The following is a 24,849-nucleotide window of genomic DNA, read 5'->3' as shown; positions in this document are numbered from 1 at the left end:
CCAGGCACCCAGCCACCCAACCATAGTGGTTTTAAGCAAAAGCAAACAACAACAAAATAATAAAAATAACTTTAAAAGTGTCATCATGCCGCCCACTTGGAACAGGTTATTTTGAGAACAACCTCTATTCGCAGCATTTCATATTGCTTTCAAAGTGCCTCCACACCAATTATCATACCCCTGATCCTGACAAACCCCTGGGAGAGGGGTAATGTGTTTATTATCCCTATTTCACAGATAAAGAAAGTGAGGCACCAGGGGATACAATGGTTTGTGGCAGGTCTCAATGGCGCCCTTGTGAGAATCAAGATTGGTGTCAAGTCCCTGACCCTAGCCTGGTGTCTGCCCTCTCTGGTGCTGTGTGAAGCTACTTGAGGGTTCCTCTGGGGAGTACTTGAGGGTGGCTTTCAGTTTCAGATAGTTATGGGTGAGTTTGCAGTCTTCTAAGGGCACTGATGGTGCTGTGTGTTTGAATGCAAGTTCTCAGTGTCACCTTGGGGCCAAACTGCTCGGGCTGGTGGGTGCTGTTCAGTAACAAGGTACCTCTAGGCAGTGCTTACGTGTTTGAAGCTTTTCTGGAGGCTTCCGAACCCCACACAGCCTCACAGTCTGGCCCATGGTCATCCTTGCCAGGTGTTAAGCATGGTTTTCTCCCAGGGTGATGGAATGGAAAAGCATGGGCTCTGGAGTCCGGCAGCACCACTGGGTTTGAATGGTTTTCTACCACCTACTTCCTGGCTAATCCTGAGTTAATTACTTAACCTCTAGGTCTGTGTCTCCATCTATAGAATGGGAGTAATTATACCTCCCCCATAATGTTCTATGAGGCTTAAATAGAATAAATGATTGTGTATGTGCAGCAATAGATTCAATTTATCTAACACTTTGTTTTCCAAATGCTTTACGGACAGTATTGCATTTGCTTTTTTAAAATAAATCTTGCTTTACGGACGAGGTAACTGGAGCTTAGGGAAGCTGGTGGACAGCACAGAGGTTAAAAGTATGAAGTCTGGAGATGGACAACCTGGGGTTGGGTCCCAGTTCTGTTTCTCATTAGTTGTGTGATGTTGGGCCTCCCATTAGTTATGTGACCTTGGGCAGGTTCCTTAACTTCTTTTGCTTTAGTTTCTTCATCTCTAAAATGAGGGATGCTAATAGTGTGTGTATCATTGGGCTACTAAGACTAAGAGAGTTATTAATATATGCAAAGCATTTACAATAGTACCTGGCACATAGTAAGCTTTATGTAAATTAGTTCCTATTAAGTAATTTGTTGTAGGTGACACTGCTAGTTAGTAGCAGAGCCAGAATTTTAACTCAGGTCTTTCTAACTTCAAGATCTTTCCACTGAATTGTGTTTTACCCTCTGGGAAGCCTTCTGAGATCTCAAACTAGGTTGGATACCTCTCGTTTGGACTTCTGCCACCACCTGTACTTCCCCACCATCACACTGCTGTATCTTGCTATCTTGACTCATAGCAGGTACTCAATAAATGATGGTTTAATCTATTTTTGGGAAAGACTTTCTGATTATCTCCTGAACCATCTCCCAGCTAGACTCATTGGGGTTCCAGGATTCCTGGAAATGTGGATCCCATGGCCAGTGGGTGTGGAGGGCCAAGTGTGATGGTGCTGTGTGTTGGCCCTGATGTGTAGGATTGGGGCTGGTCCTAGGGCAGCAAGGTCACACTGTTTTTTTTTTTTTTTTGTCACACTGGTTTTGTTGGTTATTCCCTTTGGTTGAAAGCTGGGTGGGTAGGATGAGCCTCTTTTGGTACATATCCTGGATCACCAGAAGCTTTGTGTTCTCTATGCAGGTGATAGCTGCTGTCGGAAGTGACGAGAAGTGCCAGCTTGTGATGCAGAAGGGCGCGCAATCCGTCGTGAACTATAGTCAGGGCGGCCTGAAGGAGGCTGTGAGGAAGCTGGTGGGCAGTGTTGGGGTGAATGTGGTCATCGACACAGTGGGAGGAGATGTCTTCCTGGAGGCACTCCGCAGGTGCATGTGATGGTCTTTCCAGAGGGGGCTGGACCTGGGGGTCTGCTAAAGCCTTTTCAGACCTGTCTTCCTTCTAGTCTTACTTCTTTTCCATTTTAGCTGCTCACTTTTCTTGTAGGCATTGGCTTCAACGAGAACAGCTGAGTGGGAGGGTGAAAAGGAATAGAAGCAGAGGGAAAATCAGGAAATGCTTAAATATAGAAAAACAAGATATCCAGCTGGAAAATATCCAAAAAATGACTGCAGACTCTCTGGTTGGCAATATTGAATGCTTTAGAAATTATGCACGTGTTAAATTCAGCTATGCCGGCTCCCATTAACTACTTTATATATATATATATAGTGTGGGTAATTCTCGGGATCATTGTTCAGATGTTAGAATGACCTGAGTGGCAGGCCCTGGTTCACTATGCACCAAAGTACAGACTCTTTCTTTCTTTCCTTTCTTTCTTTTCTCTTTCTTCTTTCTTTCTTTCTTTCTTTCTTTCTTTCTTTCTTTCTTTCTTTCTTTCTTTCTTTCTTTCTTTCTTTCTTTCTTTCTCTTTCTTTCTTTCTTCTTTCTTTCTTTTTCTTTCTTTCTTTCTTTTTCTTTCTTTCTCTTTCTTTCTTTCTTTCTTTCTTTCTTCTTTCTTTCTTTCTTTCTTTCTTTCTTTCTTCTTTTATTTTCTTCTTTCTTTCTTTCTTTCTTTCTTTCTTTCTTTCTTTCTTTCTTTCTTCTTTCTTTCTTGTACAGACTCTTGATCTCACTGCTTTCAGAGGCAGCCAGCAGTGTAGGTATCTCCTTGATTTGTTTTATTTAAAAAAATCATTAGAGTTTTAGTGTATCTGTTGTATCCACACCAATTCTCATTCTGTCTTTTTTTTTTTTTTAAAGATTTTATTTATTTATTTGAGACAGAGAGAGCACAAGTGGGGGGCAGAGGCAGAGAGAGAGGTATAAGCAGATTCCATGCTGAGCGGGAAGCCCAATGTGGGGCTAGATCCCAGAACCCTGAGATCATGACCCTAGCCGATGACAGACACCGGACTTACTGAGCCCCTCTCATTCTGCTTTTAACCAGGGACTCCAGAGTGTTCTGATAATACTAGTTTCATTTCTCATATCATCCTGGCAAGCACAATTTTGTGGTTTATCTCAGTTTAAAGTGGAAGAAACAGAAGCAGAGATAACAGCTTTCCTACGGAAGGGACCCAGTTGGCTCTAGGGCCACTGAGCATCACTGTACTGTGCTTGGTGGTACTGTAGAATTGTGGTACTGTGCTCAGAGAAGCAAAGGAAGGAGTACGTTGACTCAGTGGGGAGCCAGGCCAGAGAATTGCTAACTCTCATGCTCTTCTTGCCTTCTGGGTAACGGGTAATAGTGTTATCACAAAGGCTTCTTGTTTTTCTCTAAAGAAGAAAAGCAAAAGGCAAAAGCCAAACAAAGATACACATATTCTTTATCAAAGATGTTTACAAAATTATTTTATTTTTTTAAAAGATTTTATTTATTTATTTATTTATGAGACACACAGAGCGAGAGTCAGAGACACAGGCAGAGGCAGAAGCAGGCTCCATGCAGGGAGCCCGATGTGGGATTCGATCCCGGGATTCCCGGATCACACCCTGGGCCAAAGGCAGGTGCTAAACCGCTGAGCCACCCAGGAGTCCCTACAAAATTTATTTTTATAACTTCTTACTTAGTGTGAAACTGTATAGTGCTTCTCATGGTAGGTTGCAGAAAACTTGCATGAATTTTTACAGATTCTTCAAAATTCTCTAGAGCAGCACATAACTTAAGGAGTCCTAAAGTAAGTCTTTGTGTGAAGCACATAATGCTTCATGAAAGTGTCTATCTTCATTCCTGCTTCTGAAGTTCGAAATCTTACAGTGTTTGTAACTCGCTTATTTCATTTAGCACAATATCCCCAAAGTTCATGCATGTCATAGCATGAGACAGGATTTCCTTCTTTTTTAAGGCTGAACAATATTCTATTGTATGTATATAACACATTCTGTTTATTCATCTATCAGTTGGTGGACGTTTGGGTTGCTTCTCCCTCTTGGCTATGGTAGATAATGCTGCTGAGAATGCGGGAGTGCAACTATGTCTTCAAGGCCTTGTTTTCAATCATTTTGGATCTAGACCCAGAATGGTATTGCCGGATTATGTGGTAGTTCTATTTTTTTAAAAAGATTTTATTTATTTATTTTAGAGAGAGAAAGAGAGAGGGTACACTTAGGCAAGCAGGAGGAGGAGCAGAGGGAAAGGGAACAAGAATCTGGAGCAGACTTTGGGCTGAGCAGGGAGCCTGATCCCATATGGGGCTCTGTCCCAATACCATGAGATCATGACCTGAGCTGAAACCAAGAGTCAGATGCTTAATCTGTTGAGCCACCCAGGTGCCCCTGGTAGCTCTCTTTAATTTTCTTTCTTTTTTTAAAAAAATATTTTATTTATTTATTCATAAGACAGAGAGAGAGAGAGAGAGAGAGAGAGAGAGAGAGAGAGAGAGAGACAGGCAGAGGGAGAAGCAGGCTCCCTGCAGGAAACCCGACGTGGGATTCGATCCTGTGGCCCCAGGATCAGGCCCTGGACTGAAGGTGGCGCTAAACTGCTGAGCCACCCGGGCTGCCCTCTCTAATTTTCTGAGGAACCTCCATACTAACACTTGGTATTTTCTGTTGTTGTTTTTATGGTAGCCATTCTGATCAGTGTGACTATACATTGCTAATTTTTAAAATAATTTCTATTCCTTGTCCTTTCTTGCCTCAGCCTGGCGTGGGAGGGCAGGATCGTGGTGGTGGGTTTTGCTGGAGGAACCATTGCTTCTGTGCCCGCCAACCTTCTGCTCCTGAAGAATGTCTCAGCCATGGGTCTGTACTGGAGCCGATACAAAGAGCAGAACTTTCCCATCTTCTCCAGAACCCTGTCCTCGGTTCTTCAGTACTGCCAGCAAGGGCGCATCCAGCCACACATCGGAGCAGTTTTTAAGCTGGAGAAGGTGAGATACTCTGAAGGGATATGATGTGGCTAACGCCAGGACATCTCTGGTGTCAAGGTACTGGATAGTTTCTCTCTGGATTCCATAAATCCTCCTTTTATGGATTGAAAAGGTACAAACACGGTGCAGAATTATGGGGTCTCACAGGCTGCAGGCGGACAGGATTTCTCCTTGTCTTCAGGGTTGTGTGGCTGTTGCCTCAGGCCTCATGAGCCACCTGGGAAACTGAATTTGCACCGGCCATAAAGGAGCTAGATTTCAAGGGCTCTACCTCCGTCATTGGTTTCTTAAACAGAAGGACGTGATGGAACTTTAGAAAATAATTTACCCGTGTTTGTATGAACTCTGAACTCCATAACATACAAGTCTTAGAAGGAAGCATTTAACTTGACCTTTGATTTTAGAAAACAGATGCTTTAAAGTACAGCCAGATGATCTAAGCTGAGGTTCTGTGAACAAAACACTAAATCATGCCCCGCGTCATAGGACTGTAATTCATCCATTAGTCACCGTAGTTAATTTTGTTGGCTATGCACTCCCTTTCTTCATTCCCTCTCAGCCCCATTAATGTGGCTTAAACTTCTCCAAAGTGTAATTGCATATGCAATATAGTTGTAAATGTGAATCTGTTAGGCATTCACTGTGAAGTCCTTTTTTTTCTTTTTGGTTTCATTTGTTTAATGCTCAAAAAACTGTTTTGGTAACTCCAGTCAGCTATCCTTGGGCGCAATGTTTTATTCATATGCAGATTCGTGGGGCCTGGAGCTGAGCTGGCAGTGCCAGACTTCCTTGCTCACCATGGCTTCCATTTTTATGTTTTTCTCTAGGATGGGGCATATTCTCAAACCTGGTTTACTTTCTTCCTCCTCCTCTTCCTCTTCTTCTTCTTCTTCTTTTTTTTTTTTAAGATTTTATTTATTTATTCATGAGAGACACACAGAGAGAGGCAAGACACAGGCAGAAGGAGAAGCAGGCTTCCTGCAGAAAGCCCAGTGTAGGACTCGAGCCTAGGACCCTGGGATCACACCCTGAGCCAAAGGCAGACGCTCCACCACTGAGCCGCCCAGGCGCCCCTGGATTATTTTTCTAATCACTCACGTTGAAGTTCTCTCTTCTCTTAAACATGAATTAGCTATTTAATTACTGACTCCCTGTCAGCTTCTGTTTGCCCTGCTCCTTTCCATTGACTGCTCAGAATGTAGGGTTTTTCTGGTCCTTCCCAGCCTGCTGACCTTCCTGCTGTCACCGGGCCCTCTGAAACCATTCTCCCTAACGATTTCATCTCATTCACACACCCTCTGTTGACTATTTCTTCTCTCTTTCTCTCTTTTTCCAGTTTGTAAACTACTTAGAGGAAGGTAGTAGAAGTGGCAGCTCCTATACATTTAGGTGCCTACTGAGGGTCAAGCACTCTGACATCTATTTTCTCATTTCATCTTCATAATGCTCCCTTGAGGTACGAACCGTTTTTATCATGTTTTATAGAGGAAGAAATCAAGACTCGTGGAGGCTAAGAAACCTGCTTGGTATTATGTAGTAAGTGACAGACCTGGAATCCAGGCCAGGTGGGTTTGACACCAGATTGGGTGCCTTATGGCTATATCGGACTCTCCTCAAACAAGCCAGGAAGTTGCTTCTTACAAACCTTATTCTAGAGTATAAAGTTTGTCCATCTATCAGAGAATTGTCTATGTGAAAGAGCTATCTTACAGTTAAAACAACCAAAAACCTTGAACTTTCCAAGCACTACCAGAATTTATATATTTTGTTCTTTTACACTGAAGATGACTAAGGGCACCTGGGTGGCTGAGTCGGTTAAATGTCTGCCTTCAGCTTAGATCATAATCTCAGGGTTCTGGAATCAAGCCCCAGGTTAGGCTCTCTGATCAGTGGGGAGCCTGCTTCTCTCTCTGCCCATTCTCCCAGTTGGCTCTCTCTCTCTCTCAAGTAAGTAAAATCTTTTAAAAAAATAAAATGAAGATGATTAAATGAATGTAAATAGTTAATTTCACTTAACCTGGGTAATATTTTTCATGTAAATCAGTTAACGTATTAGAAAAAACTATCAGAACCTGCCTAGACTCAGAAAATGACCACTGTATATACATAAACAAGTATATACATATAATGACCAGAGATACCAGTGCTTTCTAGCTTGATTTTCTCCTGAATCTATGGGCTTATGGATTTGACCTTGATAGTTGATATTATCAGTAGTATAGTATGACTATATACTTTGTACCATAACCTACCTAATAGACATGAGGTATGAACTTCCATAGCACTCAGTGCTTTTTCTTTGCCTACTTGTCATTGTTCAATGCTTGTCATTCCCATAGACCATAAACTCCATGTGGGCAGGGGCCATGCATCTCCTTGTCTCCAGATGCTGGCAGGTACTCATGTATCTGTTGAATGACTGATTAAGAGTAGGGGGCTATCAGGTCAGACCACCTGAGTTCAGATCCTGACCCTAACACTTGACTGGCTATGGGCAAATTGCTCACATCTATGTGCCTTAGTTTCCTCATCTGTAATGGGGGCAGTGATAAACTCTGTCTACTGAGGTCTTTGTGAAGATCAAATAAGATAACACATATAAAAGTACATAGCAAACACTTAATATATTGTTTACATTTTTTTTTAATTTATTTGTGATAGTCACAGAGAGAGAGAGAGAGGCAGAGACACAGGCGGAGGAAGAAGCAGGCTCCATGCACCGGGAGCCCGATGTGGGATTCGATCCCGGGTCTCCAGGATCGCGCCCTGGGCCAAAGGCAGGCGCCAAACCGCTGTGCCACCCAGGGATCCCTTAATATATTGTTTAAAGCAAAACACCTGGCCATGATAAAATACAGAGTTGAGCTTTTTCAGTTCGCACGAAATGTAACACATTTATGTTAACATTTCATGGGCAGGAGTAGAGAGACAGTCTTTAGATTTTGAATTTTAACTAGAATTTATTGTTTTCTGAAGTGTTGCATCTGTGCCATGATGGGTAGGCCATGAATGAGCCCTGTGATCTGTCCAGGAGATGGCCTTATTCAGATGTGCCAAGTCTGCTTTCTGTAGGGAGATGCTCACACACGTCTCAACTAGACATACTACTTACTCCTCAGAGATCTGAACTTGTTTATCATGTAAAGGTTAGATGAGGTCACTATGTGAATAGATTTGATAGATAGAAATTGTTTACTTAAGTTTCGTGAGTGTATCTGTGGAATATTCTTTTTTTTTTAATACTTTATTTATTTATTCATGAGAGAGGCAGAGACACAGGCAGAGAGAGAAGCAGGCTCCCTGCAGGGAGACCAATGCTGGACTCAATCCCAGGACCCCGGGATCACACCCTGAGCTGAAGGCAGACATTCAACCACCGAGTCACCCAGGCATCCCATTCTGTGGAATATTCTTAAAAATTAAGTTACTCTTTAAGTTTAGGTAATGTATTAATTTGAATCCACTATTCCATACCTATTTTCTGGGGTTCTCCATACTTGCCAGCGACACCTGCCCCACGCCTTGGCCACTTGTCACACTTTTCTACAGATGGCTCACATCACTTATCCCTGCTGTCATATAGCCAGACCCTTTCCCTAAGACTCATCTCCTAACACTTGGTGGTTGCGTGCTTTCTCTGGCAGGAGGTCCGATCCTAGGCAGGGCCTCCACTGTGTCTTTCAGCGGGTGGGAGCTGCTGCAGACCTAGTGTACAGTTCTGATCTTAAGGAAGCGCTGGCTTCCCCAGAACTTGGATGTGGAGGTCTGGGTAATGCAACTGGGAAGTTGTAGATAGAGTTTACTTCATGGGACAGGATTTGACAAATGAAAGACAGGAGACAAATTGCTGCCTTTGTTTCTTCTAATAGAGTATGTTGACATGCAGTGGGTTCTATATGTCCTCTTTGGAGAGGTCCTCTAGCTGTATGTCCCCCCGGAGCTGTGACCAGTTCAGGGTCAGTAACACACACCTCCTTCCTTGATTCACTTCACCTTTTCCTTCACCCTTGTCTCCCTGGGATTCCAGTGAAGCATTAGGGCATAGATTTTTTTTTTTTTTCTAAAGATTTATTTATTTGAGAGAGCAAGCAGGGAGAGGGCCAGAGGGAGACAGAGAATCCCAAGGAGACTCCCCACTGAGCACAGAGCCTGACCTGGGCTCCATCCCACAGCCCTGAGATCATGACCTGAGCCAAAATCAAGAGTGGGACTTAACCTACTGAGCCTAACCAAGTGTCCCTAGGACATACATTTTTTTTTTAATTTTTTTTTTTTTTTTTTTTATGATAGTCACACAGAGAGAGAGAGGCAGAGACACAGGCAGAGGGAGAAGCAGGCTCCATGCACCGGGAGCCTGACGTAGGATTCGATCCCGGGTCTCCAGGATCGCGCCCTGGGCCAAAGGCAGGCGCCAAACCGCTGCGCCACCCAGGGATCCCAGGACATACATTTTGACTAAGCTCTATTTTCTTTTCTTTTCTTTTCTTTCTTTTTTAAAGATTTTATTTATTTATTTGACAGAGAGTGCACAAGTAGGGGGAGTGGCAGACAGGCAGAGGGAGAAGCAGGGAGCTCCACTTGAGACTTGATCCCAGGACTCCGAGATTGTGACCTGAGCCGAAGGCAGATGCTTAACTGACTGAGCCACCCAGATGCCCCTAGGCTCTATTTTATTTATTTTTATTTTTTTAAAAGATTTTACTTATTTATTCATGAGAGAGAGAGAGAGAGAGAGAGAGAGAGAGAGGCAGAGACACAGGCAGAGGGAGAAGCAGGCTCCATGCAGGGAGCCTGATGTGGGAATTGATCCTGGGACTTCAGGACCACACCCTGCCCCGAAGGCAGGCGCCAAACCGCTGAGCCACCTAGGGATCCCCTAGGCTCTATTTTCTAAGGAACCAAGGCTGACACTTAGTTTTGAAGATTTGTTTACATTTGTGTTTAATAACACATGGCTTGAGATTTCTTTTTTTAAATGTTAGGTTTATTGAGATATCGTCTACATTTGGTAAAATTCACTCTGAGCTTTGACAAATACATGTATTCATGTAACTACCCCACTGCAGTCGAGATATAGAACATTGCCATCACTCTGAAAAGTGCCCTTGTGCCCCTTTGTCATCAATCCCCTTCTCCTATCCCACAGCCCCTGGCAACCATGGGTCTGTTTTCTCTCCTTGTAGTTTTACCTTTTCAGAATGTCATATTAATGGAGTCATATAAGAGGTAGTCTTTTCAACCTGGCTTCTTTAAAACCTGGCATAATACTTCCGAGGCTCACCCATGTTTGTGCATATCAGTAATTTGTTCGTTTTTTTTTTTTTTTTTCTGTACTGCTGAAGAGTGTTTCATTGTGAGGGTGTTCCACAACTTATTTTTTCATTTATCAATTAATAGTTGCTTGATTATTTTTAGTTTCTGGTGATTATTAATAAGTCTTCTATAAACCTTCATGTGCAAGTTTTTTATAGACTTTTTTTTGTGTGTGTGATTTTAGGACTGGAGTTTCTGTGTCATGTACTAAGCATAGGTTTAACTTTTATAAATTTGCATACATTTAGTTGGCTTTATTTACAGAGCGGTTTCATTCCTCCCAGTCTCTGATGTTGTCTAGCTAACGTCATTAGGTAGAAATGTCCATTTAAAAGAAATCTATGCAGAATCCTACAAATAACAGATATCTATGCTCCTCAAGAAGAGGCTTGACTGTATCCACAGCTTTCTCTCCTTGCCTTGTTACAAGTGCTTCTGGCGCTGTCTCTACTGTCCAGGTTTTGAAGACACAGCCACTACTATTGCATTCCTACCAAAGCCGTACATAACATGTGGGGTTTCTATTTTTCAGTGTATTCTGAATGAAAAACTGATGCTCCAGCGTACATTGTTTATTTGTACACTTAAGGATTTTATTTGTACTGATTTGCTACTATAGATTTAACTTTTTTTTTTTAATTTTTTATTTATTTATGATAGTCACAGAGAGAGAGAGAGAGGCAGAGACACAGGCGGAGGGAGAAGCAGGCTCCATGCACCGGGAGCCTGATGTGGGATTCGATCCCGGGTCTCCAGGATCGCGCCCTGGGCCAAAGGCAGGCGCCAAACCGCTGCGCCACCCAGGGATCCCGATTTAACTTTTTTTTAAAAAAGATATTTATTCATGAGAGACACAGAGAGAGAGAGAGAGAGAGAGAGACAGAGACACAAACAGAGGGAGAAGCAGGCTCCATGCAGGGAGCCTGACTGGGACTCGATCCTGGGACTCCAAGGTCACTCCCGGGGCCTAAGGAAGGTGCTCAACCGCTGAGCCACCCTACATGGTTAAATGTAGCCATCCCTACATTTAACTTTTAATAAATTACCAACTGCATATCAGAGAGGTGGTATTACTCTGCATTTCCACCAACAATATTAGAGTCTAGTTGTTGGGCATCTGTCAGAACTTCATACTGACAGATTCTTTTCCTTAACTTTTGCCATTCCAATAGGTATTTAGGGGTATCTGACTGTGGGTTTAATTTGCATTTCTCTATTGAATAATGATCTTGAGCATCTTTTCATATGCTTATTTGTCATCTGTATCTCTTTTTTGGTAAACTGCCTTGACTGACTTTTATTTTATTTTATTTTATTTTTTATATATTTTTTTAATTTTTCTTTATTTATGATAGTCATACAGAGAGAGAGGGAGAGAGGCAGAGACACAGGCAGAGGGAGAAGCAGGCTCCATGCACCGGGAGCCTGACGTGGGATTCGATCTCGGGTCTCCAGGATCGCGCCCTGGGCCAAAGGCAGGCGCCAAACTGCTGCGCCACCCAGGGATCCCTTGACTGACTTTTAAAAGATTCAGATCAACTGGTATTCAAGCAGTGACATGATGAATATAATTCAACTGTGACTGTGTATCACTAACAAAACATTTTTACCTTTTAAAAACAATCCCACTCAGTCCCAGGTATATTCATTCATTCATGAGTTTGTTTTATTTATCAACATTCACTGGGTACATTCTGGATGCCAGTCAATAAAAACTAAGACTTAAGGAATTCCTTTGTTTAGTCGGGAAGCTCTCAGGACAGGGTTATGATAGGGGGAAGAGCTGGTTTCTAAGGAGGCGTGAATCAGCACGGATATATTTAGGGAGCCATAGCTTACTCTGATTATTCCTCCTTGATAAGGTAATTAAAAATTCCAGCAGCGGCACCTAAAACAAAAGCAATATCCTCACCCATCCTCACATTCCGGGTTGCATATCTCCAGAGACAAATTTAATTATAGCTTCACCCACTGCGAGGGAGGGTTCTGGGAACCAGTCTCTGGATGCCTCTGGGGAGCAGTATGGAGCAGCTTCCCTCTCCGTGGCACAGCCTGTAGAAAACAGAAGGAGCAAAATGTCCCCAGGCATCTGAATTAGCTTTCAAAAGACTCTGGTCTAATGCCCTGCACTTTCCTTCTCAGTTTCTCACTCAGAGCCTTATCACACTTATTAAACATCCAGTCCTTAAGGCCACTGGTTGTTTTCCCAGCCCAGATAGAAACCACAAGGCAGAAAGGGGACAGAGTTGGGTTATTTTTAGAAGCATCTACAGTCACAGTGGAAGTGGCAAATGGACATAGAAATAACAGAACAAAAAAAAAAAAAAAAAAAAAAAAAAAAAAAAGAAAAGAAAAGAAAAAAAAGAAGAAGAAAAAGAAAAGAAAAGAAAAAAAAAAAAAAAGAAAGAAATAACAGAACGCCTGAAAAGCAGGAGGGAGAATCACGGATGTTCAAAATTATGAGATACCCAAATCATGGAACAAAAAGTTTATGCTTCCCACCAATATTACCCTCCAAAGAAGTTAGGTAAATGTGTGCTACATTTTTATAAATATTTACATGCAAAATATTTAAAAAGTAAGCTCTAGCATTTAAAGGGACAACTTTTTTTAATGTGAAGATTTACATCTAGGAGATTCCTTATTTCTCTAGGATGCCGGGTAAAAGAAGTGTCACTATCTTGAATCATACTTGCTTTCCAAGTGTTTTCTGTTTTTGGGCTGTGACAGATCTCTGGGAACAAGTGGCTTCTACCTGACAGGGAAAGATGCGGCTGTGAGTCACCTGGAGCTCTGCCTCTGAGTGCTTGTGATCGACAGGGCAGGGACGCGTGTTTCAAACCATGTCTTAGACCTCTTTCACCTCCTTGGAGTGTGTCTAATTTACATGGATTGGAAAGGTCTCTGTAAGGTACAAAGACCTGCAAGATAGATGTTTTTGAAACCAGAGATTTCATGCTGCAGAGAATTGATTTCTTTGATTGACTGATTGGTTTCTCTGTTTATTTTTATTTGGTTACCTTTTTCTATGCTTTTCTGGGGAAGGATTTCAAGTGGGGAGGGTTGGTTATTCATATTCCTCATTTCAAAGCACATTTGCTTTGCTGGACCTTTGTTTTTACGCGTGTGTATTTCTGGAGGTCTGTATTGACTTCTTCCCTTTATCCTCACTGCCCACTACCACCCTCTGCACTTCTTCCTCCCCTCCAACTTGTTCTCTATGATGTGTTTGGTAAATACCCTTGGATTTATATTTCCTTGTAAAACATAATGTTTTTGTGTTCTAATTGATTTTCAAGCTACACAAATGATTTAACAGCATAGGGTTGTGCTGTAGGCCTTATTCTGTTTCTTCATTTCTCACTCAGTGCTGTCTTTTTAAGATCCACCTGTGCTGCTGGTGCTGTATCCAGTTCATTGCGTCTCACTGCTACATTGGGGACTGGGGTGTGCACCTGCCATAGTTTACAGATCTGCTTCCTAGTGATGTACTCTGGGGTTGACCTGATTCCCTGCCGCCATAATCAGCACTCTAATTCACAGGCTCACAGTCAGACTTGTGCAAAGTTGCTTTGGGAGTATTTTCCCAGGAGTAGGGTTGTTGGGTCACAGGATGTATGCATACTTAATTTGACAGCAAACTGCTCTCCAGGCTGACTTGACCAGTTTATGCCCGTGCCAGCAGTGCATGTGGATTCTTTTTTTGCCACCCTGTTGCTATGTAACATTGTCCTACTTTCTAATTTTTTCCAAACTAATAGGCATAAAGTGGCATCTTGTGATTTTAATTCGCATTTCCCTGATTTCTAATCAATGTAAGATTTGGTAAACATTCAGGTTTAGCAACTTAAGCCCTTCATGCAGTTTTCTACAGGGCTTCCTGTCCCTTTCTAGTGCAGAAGTTCCTTTATAATCTGTAATTCTCAAATTTTACTGGGCATATGAATCACCTGGGGATCATGTTAAGATGCAGATTATGATTCGGTAAAGGTGGCTGGGGACTCCAGATTGTGCATTTCTAATAAGCTCCTAGATGACGCAGAAGCCTATGGTCCTTGAACTGCCCAAGAGTAGCAAGATTCTAGATGTTAGTTTGTGACTTTGCAAAAGTATGTCCTTCCAAATTTGTCATTTCTCTGTCACCTTTGTCTATATTTAATGTAATGAAACACATTGATATTTTGTCTTGTGGGTTAGTGCTATTTGGGACATGTTTAAAAAGTCCTGTCATATCTGGGTGCAGAGTGATCTTCATCTCTATTTTAAATATTGCTTTATTTTAGAGAGAGAGAGAGTGAGTACATGAGTGGAGGGAGGGATAGAGGGAGAGAGAATCATAAGCAGGCTCCCTGCTGAGCATGGAGCCCAATGCAGGGCTTGATCCCAGGACCCTGAGATCATGACCTGAGCTGAAATCAAGAGTCTGCCTAACAGACTGAGCCACCCAGGCACCCCTCTCTACTAACTTTATACTTTTATTTCACACTTAAGGATTTAATCCATCTGAAGTCACCTCTTTATTGGATATAAATCAGGTAACCAAGTTTTATTTTTCTCTTGTGAGCGAGTTTTCCTGGACCAGTAGTTCATTGTTTCTCCATTGATTCATGTGGTGCTACCTCCATCTTATTTCAGGTTCCCAGATACACTCTGCTTTCTTTTCTATTTCCTTGGTTCAGATTTCTGTTCCTATAATAGTATCATACTGTTTTTATCTTTGTAGCTTTGAAGTATATTTTAATATCTGGAAGGGTCACTATTCTACCACAGTTGTTTTTTAAATTTGATTTAGCTCTTTGGGAATCTTTATCCTTTTAGATAAATTTTGGAATAGATTTATTTAGTTCCTAAAAAATATCTGGCTGAAATTTAGAATGGAATTGGATTGACTTTATAGATTAATTTGGGGAGGGAGGGATCCCTGGGTGGCGCAGCGGTTTGGTGCCTGCCTTTGGCCCAGGGCGCGATCCTGGAGACCCGGGATCGAATCCTATGTCAGGCTCCCGGTGCATGGAGCCTGCTTCTTCCTCTGCCTGTGTCTCTGCCTCTTTCTCTCTCTCTCTCTCTGTGTGTGTGTGTGTGTGTGACTATCATAAATAGATAAAAATTAAAAAAAATAATTTGGGGAGGGATATTGATATTTTTGCAATGTTAGGTTGTTTCATTTGTGAGCAGGGATATATTGCTATTTATTCAGATCTTTTCAAGTTTTTATTTTTTTTTTATTTTTTATTTTTTTTAATTTATGATAGTCACAGAGAGAGAGAGAGAGAGGCAGAGACACAGGCAGAGGGAGAAGCAGGCTCCATGCACCCGGAGCCCGATGTGGGATTCGATCCCGGGTCTCCAGGATCGCGCCCTGGGCCAAAGACAGGCGCCAAACCGCTGCGCCACCCAGGGATCCCCTTCAAGTTTTTAAATCTTAAAGTTTTTCTCCATAAAGTCTTGTGGATCATTCTTAGTTATGTTAATTATAGGTACTTTACTGTTTTTGTTGCCTTGGAGAGCACTATTTTATTTCTGTTATATTTCCTGGTTGATTATATTTGATACAGAGAAATGTCAATAATTTTTGTTAGTTGATCTCATCCCTCACAATCTTGCTGACTTTTCATATTTGCTTGTCTGTGCTTTGACTAGTTTTTCTACGTAGATTATTATGTTGTATGCAAATAATGACACTTCTATTTTCCTCCATTCTTTTCTTTTTCCAATTTTAATTTTTTCCATTTATTACTTATTAAGAATCTGGAGATTTGGGGAACTTGGTTGGCTCAGTGGTTGAGCATCTGCCTTTGGCTAAGGGTGTGATCTTGGGGTCCTGGGATCAAGTCCCACATGGGGCTCCTCATAGGGAGCCTGCTTCTCCCTCTGCTTATGGCTCTGCCTCTCTCTCTGTGTCTCTCATGAATAAATAAAATCTTAAAAAAAAAAAGAATCAAGAGACTTTACTTTTTCAGCAGTTTTAGGTTTACAGAAAAATTCAACAGAAAGTAAAGAGCATTCTCATGTATTTCTTCTCCTACCACCCAGTTTCCACTAGTGTTAACATCTTGCACTGGTGTGGTACATTTGCTATAATTGACAAACCAATAGTGATACATAATTATTAACTCTAAGTCCACAGTTTACATTAGCGTTCCCTCTTTGTGCTGTATAGTGGTATAGGTTTTAACAAAACAAATGTATGTCATGTATCCAACATTACAGTATCATATGGAATAGCTTCAGTGCTCTAAAGGATCCCTTGGGCACCACGTTTTCACCCCTGCTCTCTACCCTGACCCTTGAAGGCCCCTGATCTTACCGTCTCTATAGCTTTGGCTTTTCCAGAATGTCATATGGTTTGAATCATATAGTATGTATCCTTTTCCAACCGGCTTCTTTTACTTAACAGTATGCACTTAAGGTTCTCCCATGTTTTTTCGTGGCTTGATAGCTCTTTTTTTTTTTTTTTTTTTTTTATGATAGTCACAGAGAGGGAGAGAGAGAGAGAGGCAGAGACACAGGCAGAGGAAGAAACAGGCTCCATGCACCGGGAGCCCAGAGACACAGGCAGAGGGAGAAGCAGGCTCCATGCACCGGGAGCCCGATGTGGGATTCGATCCCGGGTCTCCAGGATTGCGCCCTGGGCCAAAGGCAGGCGCTAAACCACTGTGCCACCCAGGGATCCCAGCTCATTTCTTCTTATCATGGAATAAATCCCATTGCCTGGATGTACCATAGTTTGTTTACTCATTCTCATTCATCTCAGTTGCTCCCGAGCTTTGACCATCTTGAATAAAGGTGCTGTAAACATTTGTGTGCAGGTTTTTGTGTGGACATAAGTTTTCAATCTATTACCTAGGAATGTGATTGCTGGATCCCATGGTAAGATTATGTTTAGCCTTGTAAGAAGCTACCAACCTGTCCTTCAGAATGGTTGTACCATGTTGTATTCCCACCAACAATGAATGAAAAGTTCCTATTGTTCCACATCCTTGCCAGCATCTTGTGCTGTCAGTGCTCTGGATTTTAGCTCTTCTGATAGGTGTGTGGTGGTATCTTGTTCTACTGTGCATTGCTCTAATGACATACGATGTTTAACATCTTTTCATGTGCTTTTTACCATCTGTCTTTTTTTTTTTTTTAAATTAATTAATTTATTTATGATAGTCACAGAGAGAGAGAGGCAGAGACACAGGCAGAGGGAGAAGCAGGCTCCATGCACCGGGAGCCCGACGTGGGATTCGATCCCGGGTCTCCAGGATCGCGCCCTGGGCCAAAGGCACGCGCCAAACCGCTGCGCCACCCAGAGGTCCCTTACCATCTGTCTTTAATTGATGAGCTGTCTGTTCAGATTTTTTGCTGCTTTTTAATTGGGTTTTTTTTTTGTTGTTGTTGTTGTTGTTGAGGGTTTTTTTTTTAATATTTTATTTTGAAGTCATTCCCACACCCAACATGGGGTTCGAACTTACAACTCTGAGATCAAGAGCTGCACATTCCATTGACTGAACCAGCTAGGGAATCCATCTTATTGTTGAGTTTGAAGAATTCTTTGTATATTTTAGATACAAGTTCTTGATTAGACATGCATTTTACAAAGATTTTTCTCCCAGGCTGTAGCTGGTCTTCTCATTTTCCCAAGTGTGTTTTGCAGACAGAAGTTTGTAATTTTATGATGTCCAACTTAAACAATTTTTCTTTTATAGTTCATGCTTTGGTGCTCAGTGCCAGATCCAAGGTGCCTTGGACTTTTTTCCCCTGTTTTCCTCTGGAAGTTTTATAGATTTGCCTTTTCCATTTAGGTGTAGGATTAATTTTAAGTTAACTTTTGTGAAAGATGTATAGTGTCTTGATTCTTCGTCATCGTCGTCGTCTTCTTCTTCTTTTTTTTTTTTTACATATGGAGGTCCGATAGTTCTAGCAACATTTCTTGAGAAGGCTTTCTTTTCTCCATTAAATTCCCTTTGCTCTTTTGTTAAGGATCAGTTGCCTATATTTGTGTGGGTCTATTTTTGGACTCTAATCTGTTCCATTGATCTGTTTATCTATTCTTTTGCCAGTATCACACTGTCTTGATTACTGCGGCTGTTTCTTAATTTATGTTTTATAACATTATTCTTCTAAAAAATAGGATTTGAGATAGATTGCAACTTCAGTTACATTGGAAACAGGACAATTTTAATAAAAAGATAAAAGTTGTAAAATATTAAACTATTGATTTTTCTGGCAGTGGCTGCATTCTTTCAAAAACTAGAAGACAAAGAAATATTGCAAAAGATTATGGACAGGCCTGGAGGCTTTTTACCTGCTGTCATTTATCTGACATCATTGAAAATTATACTTTCGACCGAAAAATTCTGAGGTTGGGTTATTCATAAATATTATTGTTTTCCTTTGAGTTTGTGGTGATTAATTATTTAGTTAGTATTGCATAGTTAGCTGTATGTAGTTCATTGGAGACACATCTTAATATTTAACGATTTTAAGATTCAGACTACCAACAAATGCTTATTGCAATATGCGAGTGTGACCACTTTTTTTTTTTTAATTTTTTAGGTCAATGATGCCTTCCTTCATGTGATACAGCGCAAATCCACGGGCAAGGTGCTTATCTCCCTTAAATGAATCCTCGCCTCAGCAGCAAACTCAGCATGTCCAAATCCAAATTCATCATCTTTCCAAAAAACCTCATTTCCCTCCTGTGTTTCTTTTCTTTTTTTTTTTTCCTCCTGTGTTTCTAAAGGTGTTACCACTTTCCTTATTAATCCAGGTTCAAAGTCTTTTAGAGTCACCTTTGATTCTGTTTTCTTATCCCTCGTAATTAGTGTGACATATCCTTTATTGTCCTAACTTGGATGTCTGAATGTGAAAGGATGCTATTTTTAATTAAACCAGGGAAGCCAGGGTCCCAGGCAAAGCAGGCTGTATGGTCATCCTGTTCATAATGCATCAATGGCCAGGTTCTGTCATCCCAACCTCTAAGAGAATCTCTCACATCCATATCCTCTTTCCCATTCTGCCTAATTATGTCTCATTTGCTAATTCCAGTAGCTTCCTAACTGGCTTTAAACTACTGCCCCACTCCTCCATCTTTGTTATACATTGTTGCCATGGTGACCTTCCCAAAGGACAGCTGTGACTGTTTTTTGACTCAAAACCTGCAATGGCTTCCCATTGTCTACATGGTGGAGTTCAGACTCTTCGAGCTAGCCTTTCTTTATGCCCTTGATTGTGCCTGCTCTGCCTCGTAGCCTTATGTCACACAACACCTCAGCCTCTCTGTACACACTTAACAGAGATTCCTGCCAATCCTCCTTTGCTCTGCTCAGGCGGTTTCCTCTACTTCCTTATCTTTGTCAAACATAAGCCCTCCTGACCTCGAAGGCTGGCCTGTCACCTCAGGAGGGTGCTCAATTCTTCCCTTCCACCTTCCTGTAGCTTTTCTCTCAGGATTTGTCACATTCTGTCTTGCACCAAAAGGAGCAGCTGGTCTAATAGAATGAACACAGGATTCTGTATCTAAGATGTGGGTTTGAATCCCAGTCTCACCAGTTCAGAGGTGGTTACCGAAGCTCCACGAGCCTTCATTTTCTCACTGGAAAGTAGATGTTACAGTATCTACCTCATAATGTTGCCATGAGCCATACATGCAGTGATTGGGCAAAGTACCTGGTGTGTGGTAATCTATTAGCAAATGCTAGTCACTTTTCCTTCTTTTTCTCCTCTCCCAATGTAGGGTTAAGTTCCTCGAGAGTAGGTACTGTGTCTGATTCACCTTTGTATCTCCCACAATACCTAGCACAGTGAGTTACCCTTATTAAACACTCAATAAATTGAATTAATTTTAAATTATATACAAGTCTAAATTGTGGGAATAAGTTAAGAATATGTTACCTTGGTAACGAGCCAAATGTCCATCCCTGAGGAATGGGTATACCGAATGTGGAGTAGCTAAACAATGGAATAGTATCTGGTCTTTAAAAGAAAGGACATTCTGACCCATGCTACAACATGGATGAACGTTGAAGACACTATGCTAAGTGACATAAGCCAGTCACAAAAGGATGAATATGGTTTGATTCCACTTACAGGAAGTACTGAGAAGAGTCAAATTTCTAGAGATAGAAAGTAGAATAGTGCTTGCCAGATCCTGGGGGTAGGGTGGGCGACAAAATGGGGAGTCATTATTTAGTGAGTACAGAGTTTCAGTTTGGGAAGACAAAAGTTTTTGAGATGGATGGTGGTGATGGTTGCATGACAATGCGAATGTACTTAATGTCATTGAACTATACATTGAAAAATGGTTAAAATGGTCATTTAAAAAATCTTATGTATGTTTTACCACAATAAAAATGTAAAAAAAAAAAAACCCCACAACATATTACCGTCACACCTAAATGAATACATTCAGGGAAGAGAACAGAGACTGTGAATAGAGTGTCCAGATTAGGCTGATATAAGCTCCAGTCTCTGCTCACAGTCTCTGGTCTGTGGGGTGAAGCCCTCTACAGTTGTTGATGCCAAACTTTGTTCTCTACTCCTCCTACTCTGTGAGTGATATTCCCAAAAAACAAGAGTGGTGGGATGGTGATAAAAGAGATACCTGAGACCACTACAGGGATAGGTGTACTTTTACTTATTCTTCATGACGTTTTATTCCAATAAATGTGGTAAGAGGCTTTGTTTTCTGAGAAGTACCTCAGGCCATTTGGAAACACCTGTCTTCTCAGGATCTCACCAAAAAAGCTTCTGGAAGAATTGAATTGTAAAATAAGGAGTGAACATTTGGGGAAAGAATTTGAAACTCAGAAAGTAGCAGAAGGAGGGAGAGGGGAAAGCCCCCTTGGGTCTCTTGTGGGCCATGTGGTACTTCTGTGAGGGTCAGAGCCCATGCTGCTCCTCTTCCACACCTTCTGGGAGCTGTGTGCCCTGAGGTTCCATTTAATGGTAAGTCTCTCCTTATGCTTCCCCCCAACCTTACTTCTTCTTAAAATGAGCTATTTTGTATTTAAATGAAAGTTGGTTTTCAAAAATATCGAGACACCAACTCTGAGGCCAATTTTAAAATTTCCTGACATCCTTTGGGATAATTGAAGACATGCTGGACAGACCCCAGGAGAAAAGGGAGACAAATCAGGATTGGGACAAGTGCACAAGCACAGCCAGAAGCTACCTTTCCCTCTGTTCAGAGCTGATCAGTTGGTGTCACTAGCAATAAAGATCGATTGTCCTCAGCCCACTAATGTCAAAATGACTTAGATTGAAAGAGGCAGTCATTAAGGTGAGTGAATTTCATCGGGTTTAACAAGTATTGGTTAGAACCTCTAATGACCTGCTCTCTGCTTGCCATATTCCTGCTTCATTGGAATGATTTGATTTGAAAGCATTTGACTCATATTTTAGTCATCGTTTGGTTTTTCCACCATCTGAGCCATTAGTCTGAAAAAAGAATCAATGCGGCTCCAAGTGACAGCACTTATTCTATATTCACAGACTCCCCAGCTCTTCCTTGCAGGCTGGCTGCTGGAGAAATCACTCCCACGCACCTACCTCTTCTTTTCCACTAACTGTGGGTCTGTCCACCTGCAAGCACTTCTCTCAACAACCCGAGTGAGGTTTTGTGCTATTAGCCATGGATTCATCTTGTCTATACATTGCCAGTATATTTGCCCTTGCTCCTAAAGCCACATAGGTTGTGGCTTTAGGAAGCTATCTTGTCTTTGGAGCTATGGCAAAGACCAAAAAGATTTGTTATTTAGCAAGTGAAGAGAAATAAAGGTGTCCTCACATAACCACTTGTATTCAACCAAAAAATTAAACTCAGGAAAATGTACGCTCTTATTTCTTTCACTTACTTTGTTTCTCAGATTGTTTAAGTGAACCAATAAGCAGTGATTTTTCAAAATATTTATTGTTTATGAAAGTCATGTGAAGGGAAGCAAATTAAGCAAACAAATGCTGGCATGTCTCATTATTCTCTTCCTTTGGCATCTTTGCCACAGCTTATTGCTGGATTGAAGCTCTGTTCTGCAAGTATGCTGGCTTCTGGAACTTTGCTATTTTTGAGGAATCCCATACAAAGTGATTATTATTGTTTTTATTATTATTTTTTGCTGTAACTAGAAACCGTTTCCTAAACTTTAGTGAATTGTCTCATTTTTAAAAATGGTATTGTTAAAATCATGACATGAAAAATGTCAAATCAACAAGCAGTTTATGAATAGAAATTATTCTGTTTTTCTCTAGCTTGTCTTATTCTCATTCTCTTATAGCAGTTTCCCAATGGTCTTGCAGGCCCTTTAAACACATACACACCTATGCATACATACAGAGGTAGTTTTTTTCTTTTTAGAATTTATTTATCTATTTATTTGAGAGTGAGAGTTCAAGTTGGGATAGGGAGGGGCAGCAGGAGAAGGAGAGAGAATCCCAAATAGACTTCACACTGAATGTGGAGCCTGATGTGGGGCTCGATTTCATGACCCTGAAATCATGACCTGAGCCGAAACTAAGAGGCAGATGCTCTTAGTTGACTAAGTGCCACTTAGGTGCCCCCAGAGGTTTTTTTTGTTTTAATTAATTAATTAATTAGAAAGAGAGAGAGTATGAGCAGGGAGGAGGGGCAGAGGGAAAGGGAGAAACAGGCCCCCTCTAAGCAGGGAGACCAATGTGGGACTCGATCCCAGGACCCTGGGATCATGACCTGAGCTGAAGGCAGATGCTCAACTGGCTGAGCCCCTGTTGTTGTTTTTAAAATAAAGGCATACATAGATTTAAAAAATAACTGATCATAGTATGCACAGTGTTGTGTAATGTACGGCTTTTAATCAGTAATATGTCATGAACGTCATTCCATATTAGTAAATATAGATGTCTCATTCTTTTTTTTTTTAAGATTTTATTTATTTATTAGAGACAGAGAGAGAGATAGATAGAGAGAGAGAGAGGCAGAGACACAGGCAGAGGGAGAAGCAGGCTCCATGCAGGGAGCCTGATGTGGGACTTGATCTCAGGTCTCCAGGATCACACCCTGGACTGCAGGCGGCACTGAACCACTGCACTACTGGGGCTGCCCAGATGTCTCATTCTTTTTAACAGCTGCTTAGTGTTCCATAATGAGGATGTATATTTATGCAACCATTTCCTTAGTGGTCTTATTCATTTATTCACCTTGATGTAATAAACATGGTTGTGCCTCTATGTGCCAAGCTTAGCACAGCACAGGGCATATATGATGGTAAACAGAAGTTTACAAATCTAGTAGAGGAGACAGACATTAATTAAAACCACAAAGCCATGTCAAATTAGTGCCCTATAAAGTATAATGAGGGAATGTAACTCAAGGAGGTCATGAAAGGTATCTCTGAGGAAAAACCCTTGAGACTGTCTGAAGATGGAGGCTTCTAGAACATTTAATTCTAGGAATTTAAGTAGGCAGGGAAGAATCTTGTAGGGCCAGCCATGTGGCAAATGAAAGCCTGTGAGTGAGAGGGGCAGACAGAAGGGGAGTGGGGCTGGAATGGGAGAAAAGGAAGCAGGTGTTATGAGATGAGGCTGCTGGCAGGCCCAGATAAGGCAGGGACCTGTGAACCAGTTAGGGGTTTGTGCCCTGACCTTAAAAAAATGTGATGCCATGAAGTGCTCTAAGCAGGGGTGGGGTAGGAGTGGCATGACCAACACAGCATTTTGGAAGAATCCTCCTGGCTATGGTGGGGAGAGAGTATTGGAGAGGAACAGACCAGCTAGGAATCCATAAAAGTCCAAATGGAAGAGGAGGCTATCTGGGACTAAGGTGCTGATGAGGGGAAGGAAAGAAATGGAAGGATAGAGAGCTCTGCAGAAGGTAAAAGTGGAAGAACTTGGTATTAGATTGGATATAGACAGGATTGGTGGAGGACAGAGGGAGGAAATGTCAAGATGATTCCTAGCTTCCCAGATAGGTACTTGAGAAGAAAAAACATCAGAAGAGAATTGGGTTTTGGCAGTGGCAGGGGATGTGATAAGGTCAGAAGATGAGGTTTTGTACATACTGAGACATCCAGATGTCAACTATGCAATTTTATGTACCTGCTCAGTGCTCAGAAGAAAGGTGTGGCCTCTCAGATACAAATTTGGGTGTCATTTGCATGGAGGTACTATTGATGCCTGTGATGAGATTGTAGAGGCAGCATGGAGAGAGAAGGGAAGAGGGTCCAGACCAACCGCAAGCATCCTTCCTCTCAGTGAGACTGTATTTTTTTTTTAATTTTTATTTATTTATGATAGTCACACACACACACACACACACAGAGAGGCAGAGACACGGGCAGAGGAAGAAGCAGGCTCCATGCACCGGGAGCCCGACATGGGATTAGATCCCGGGTCTCCAGGATCGCACCCTGGGCCAAAGGCAGGCGCCAAACTGCTGCGCCACCCAGGGATCCCAGGACTGTAGAGTATTTCGTGACTGCATGGTGGACCACTGAAAGAGAGTTAGTTTGAGAGGGATAGTTTGGTGATTTAACATAAATCACAAGAGGTTATCAGGAAGGCTGTCTTGAACAGTGGATAAAGCATCATTCTCTCAA

At 41.7% G+C, this 24,849-nt stretch overlaps 1 protein-coding gene across 1 annotated transcript in view; it reads left to right on the top strand.

Moving 5' to 3' along the window:
* The window catches only part of LOC121471257 (quinone oxidoreductase-like protein 2), a 30,100-nt gene extending 9,964 nt beyond the window's left edge, over positions 1-20,136 (top strand). Inside the window, exons 7-9 of the mRNA XM_041721737.1 lie at positions 1,818-1,999; positions 4,756-4,984; positions 18,839-20,136. Coding sequence (XP_041577671.1) covers positions 1,818-1,999; positions 4,756-4,984; positions 18,839-18,907 — 480 coding nt within the window. The 3' untranslated portion in view covers positions 18,908-20,136. The remainder of the gene's footprint in view (positions 1-1,817; positions 2,000-4,755; positions 4,985-18,838) is intronic.
* The last annotated feature ends 4,713 nt before the right edge of the window (positions 20,137-24,849 follow it).

The sequence above is a fragment of the Vulpes lagopus genome, chromosome 1, assembly GCF_018345385.1.
Source record: "Vulpes lagopus strain Blue_001 chromosome 1, ASM1834538v1, whole genome shotgun sequence".
Classification (NCBI taxonomy): Eukaryota; Metazoa; Chordata; class Mammalia; order Carnivora; family Canidae; genus Vulpes; species Vulpes lagopus.
This window is presented reverse-complemented; position numbering and strand designations above follow the sequence as displayed.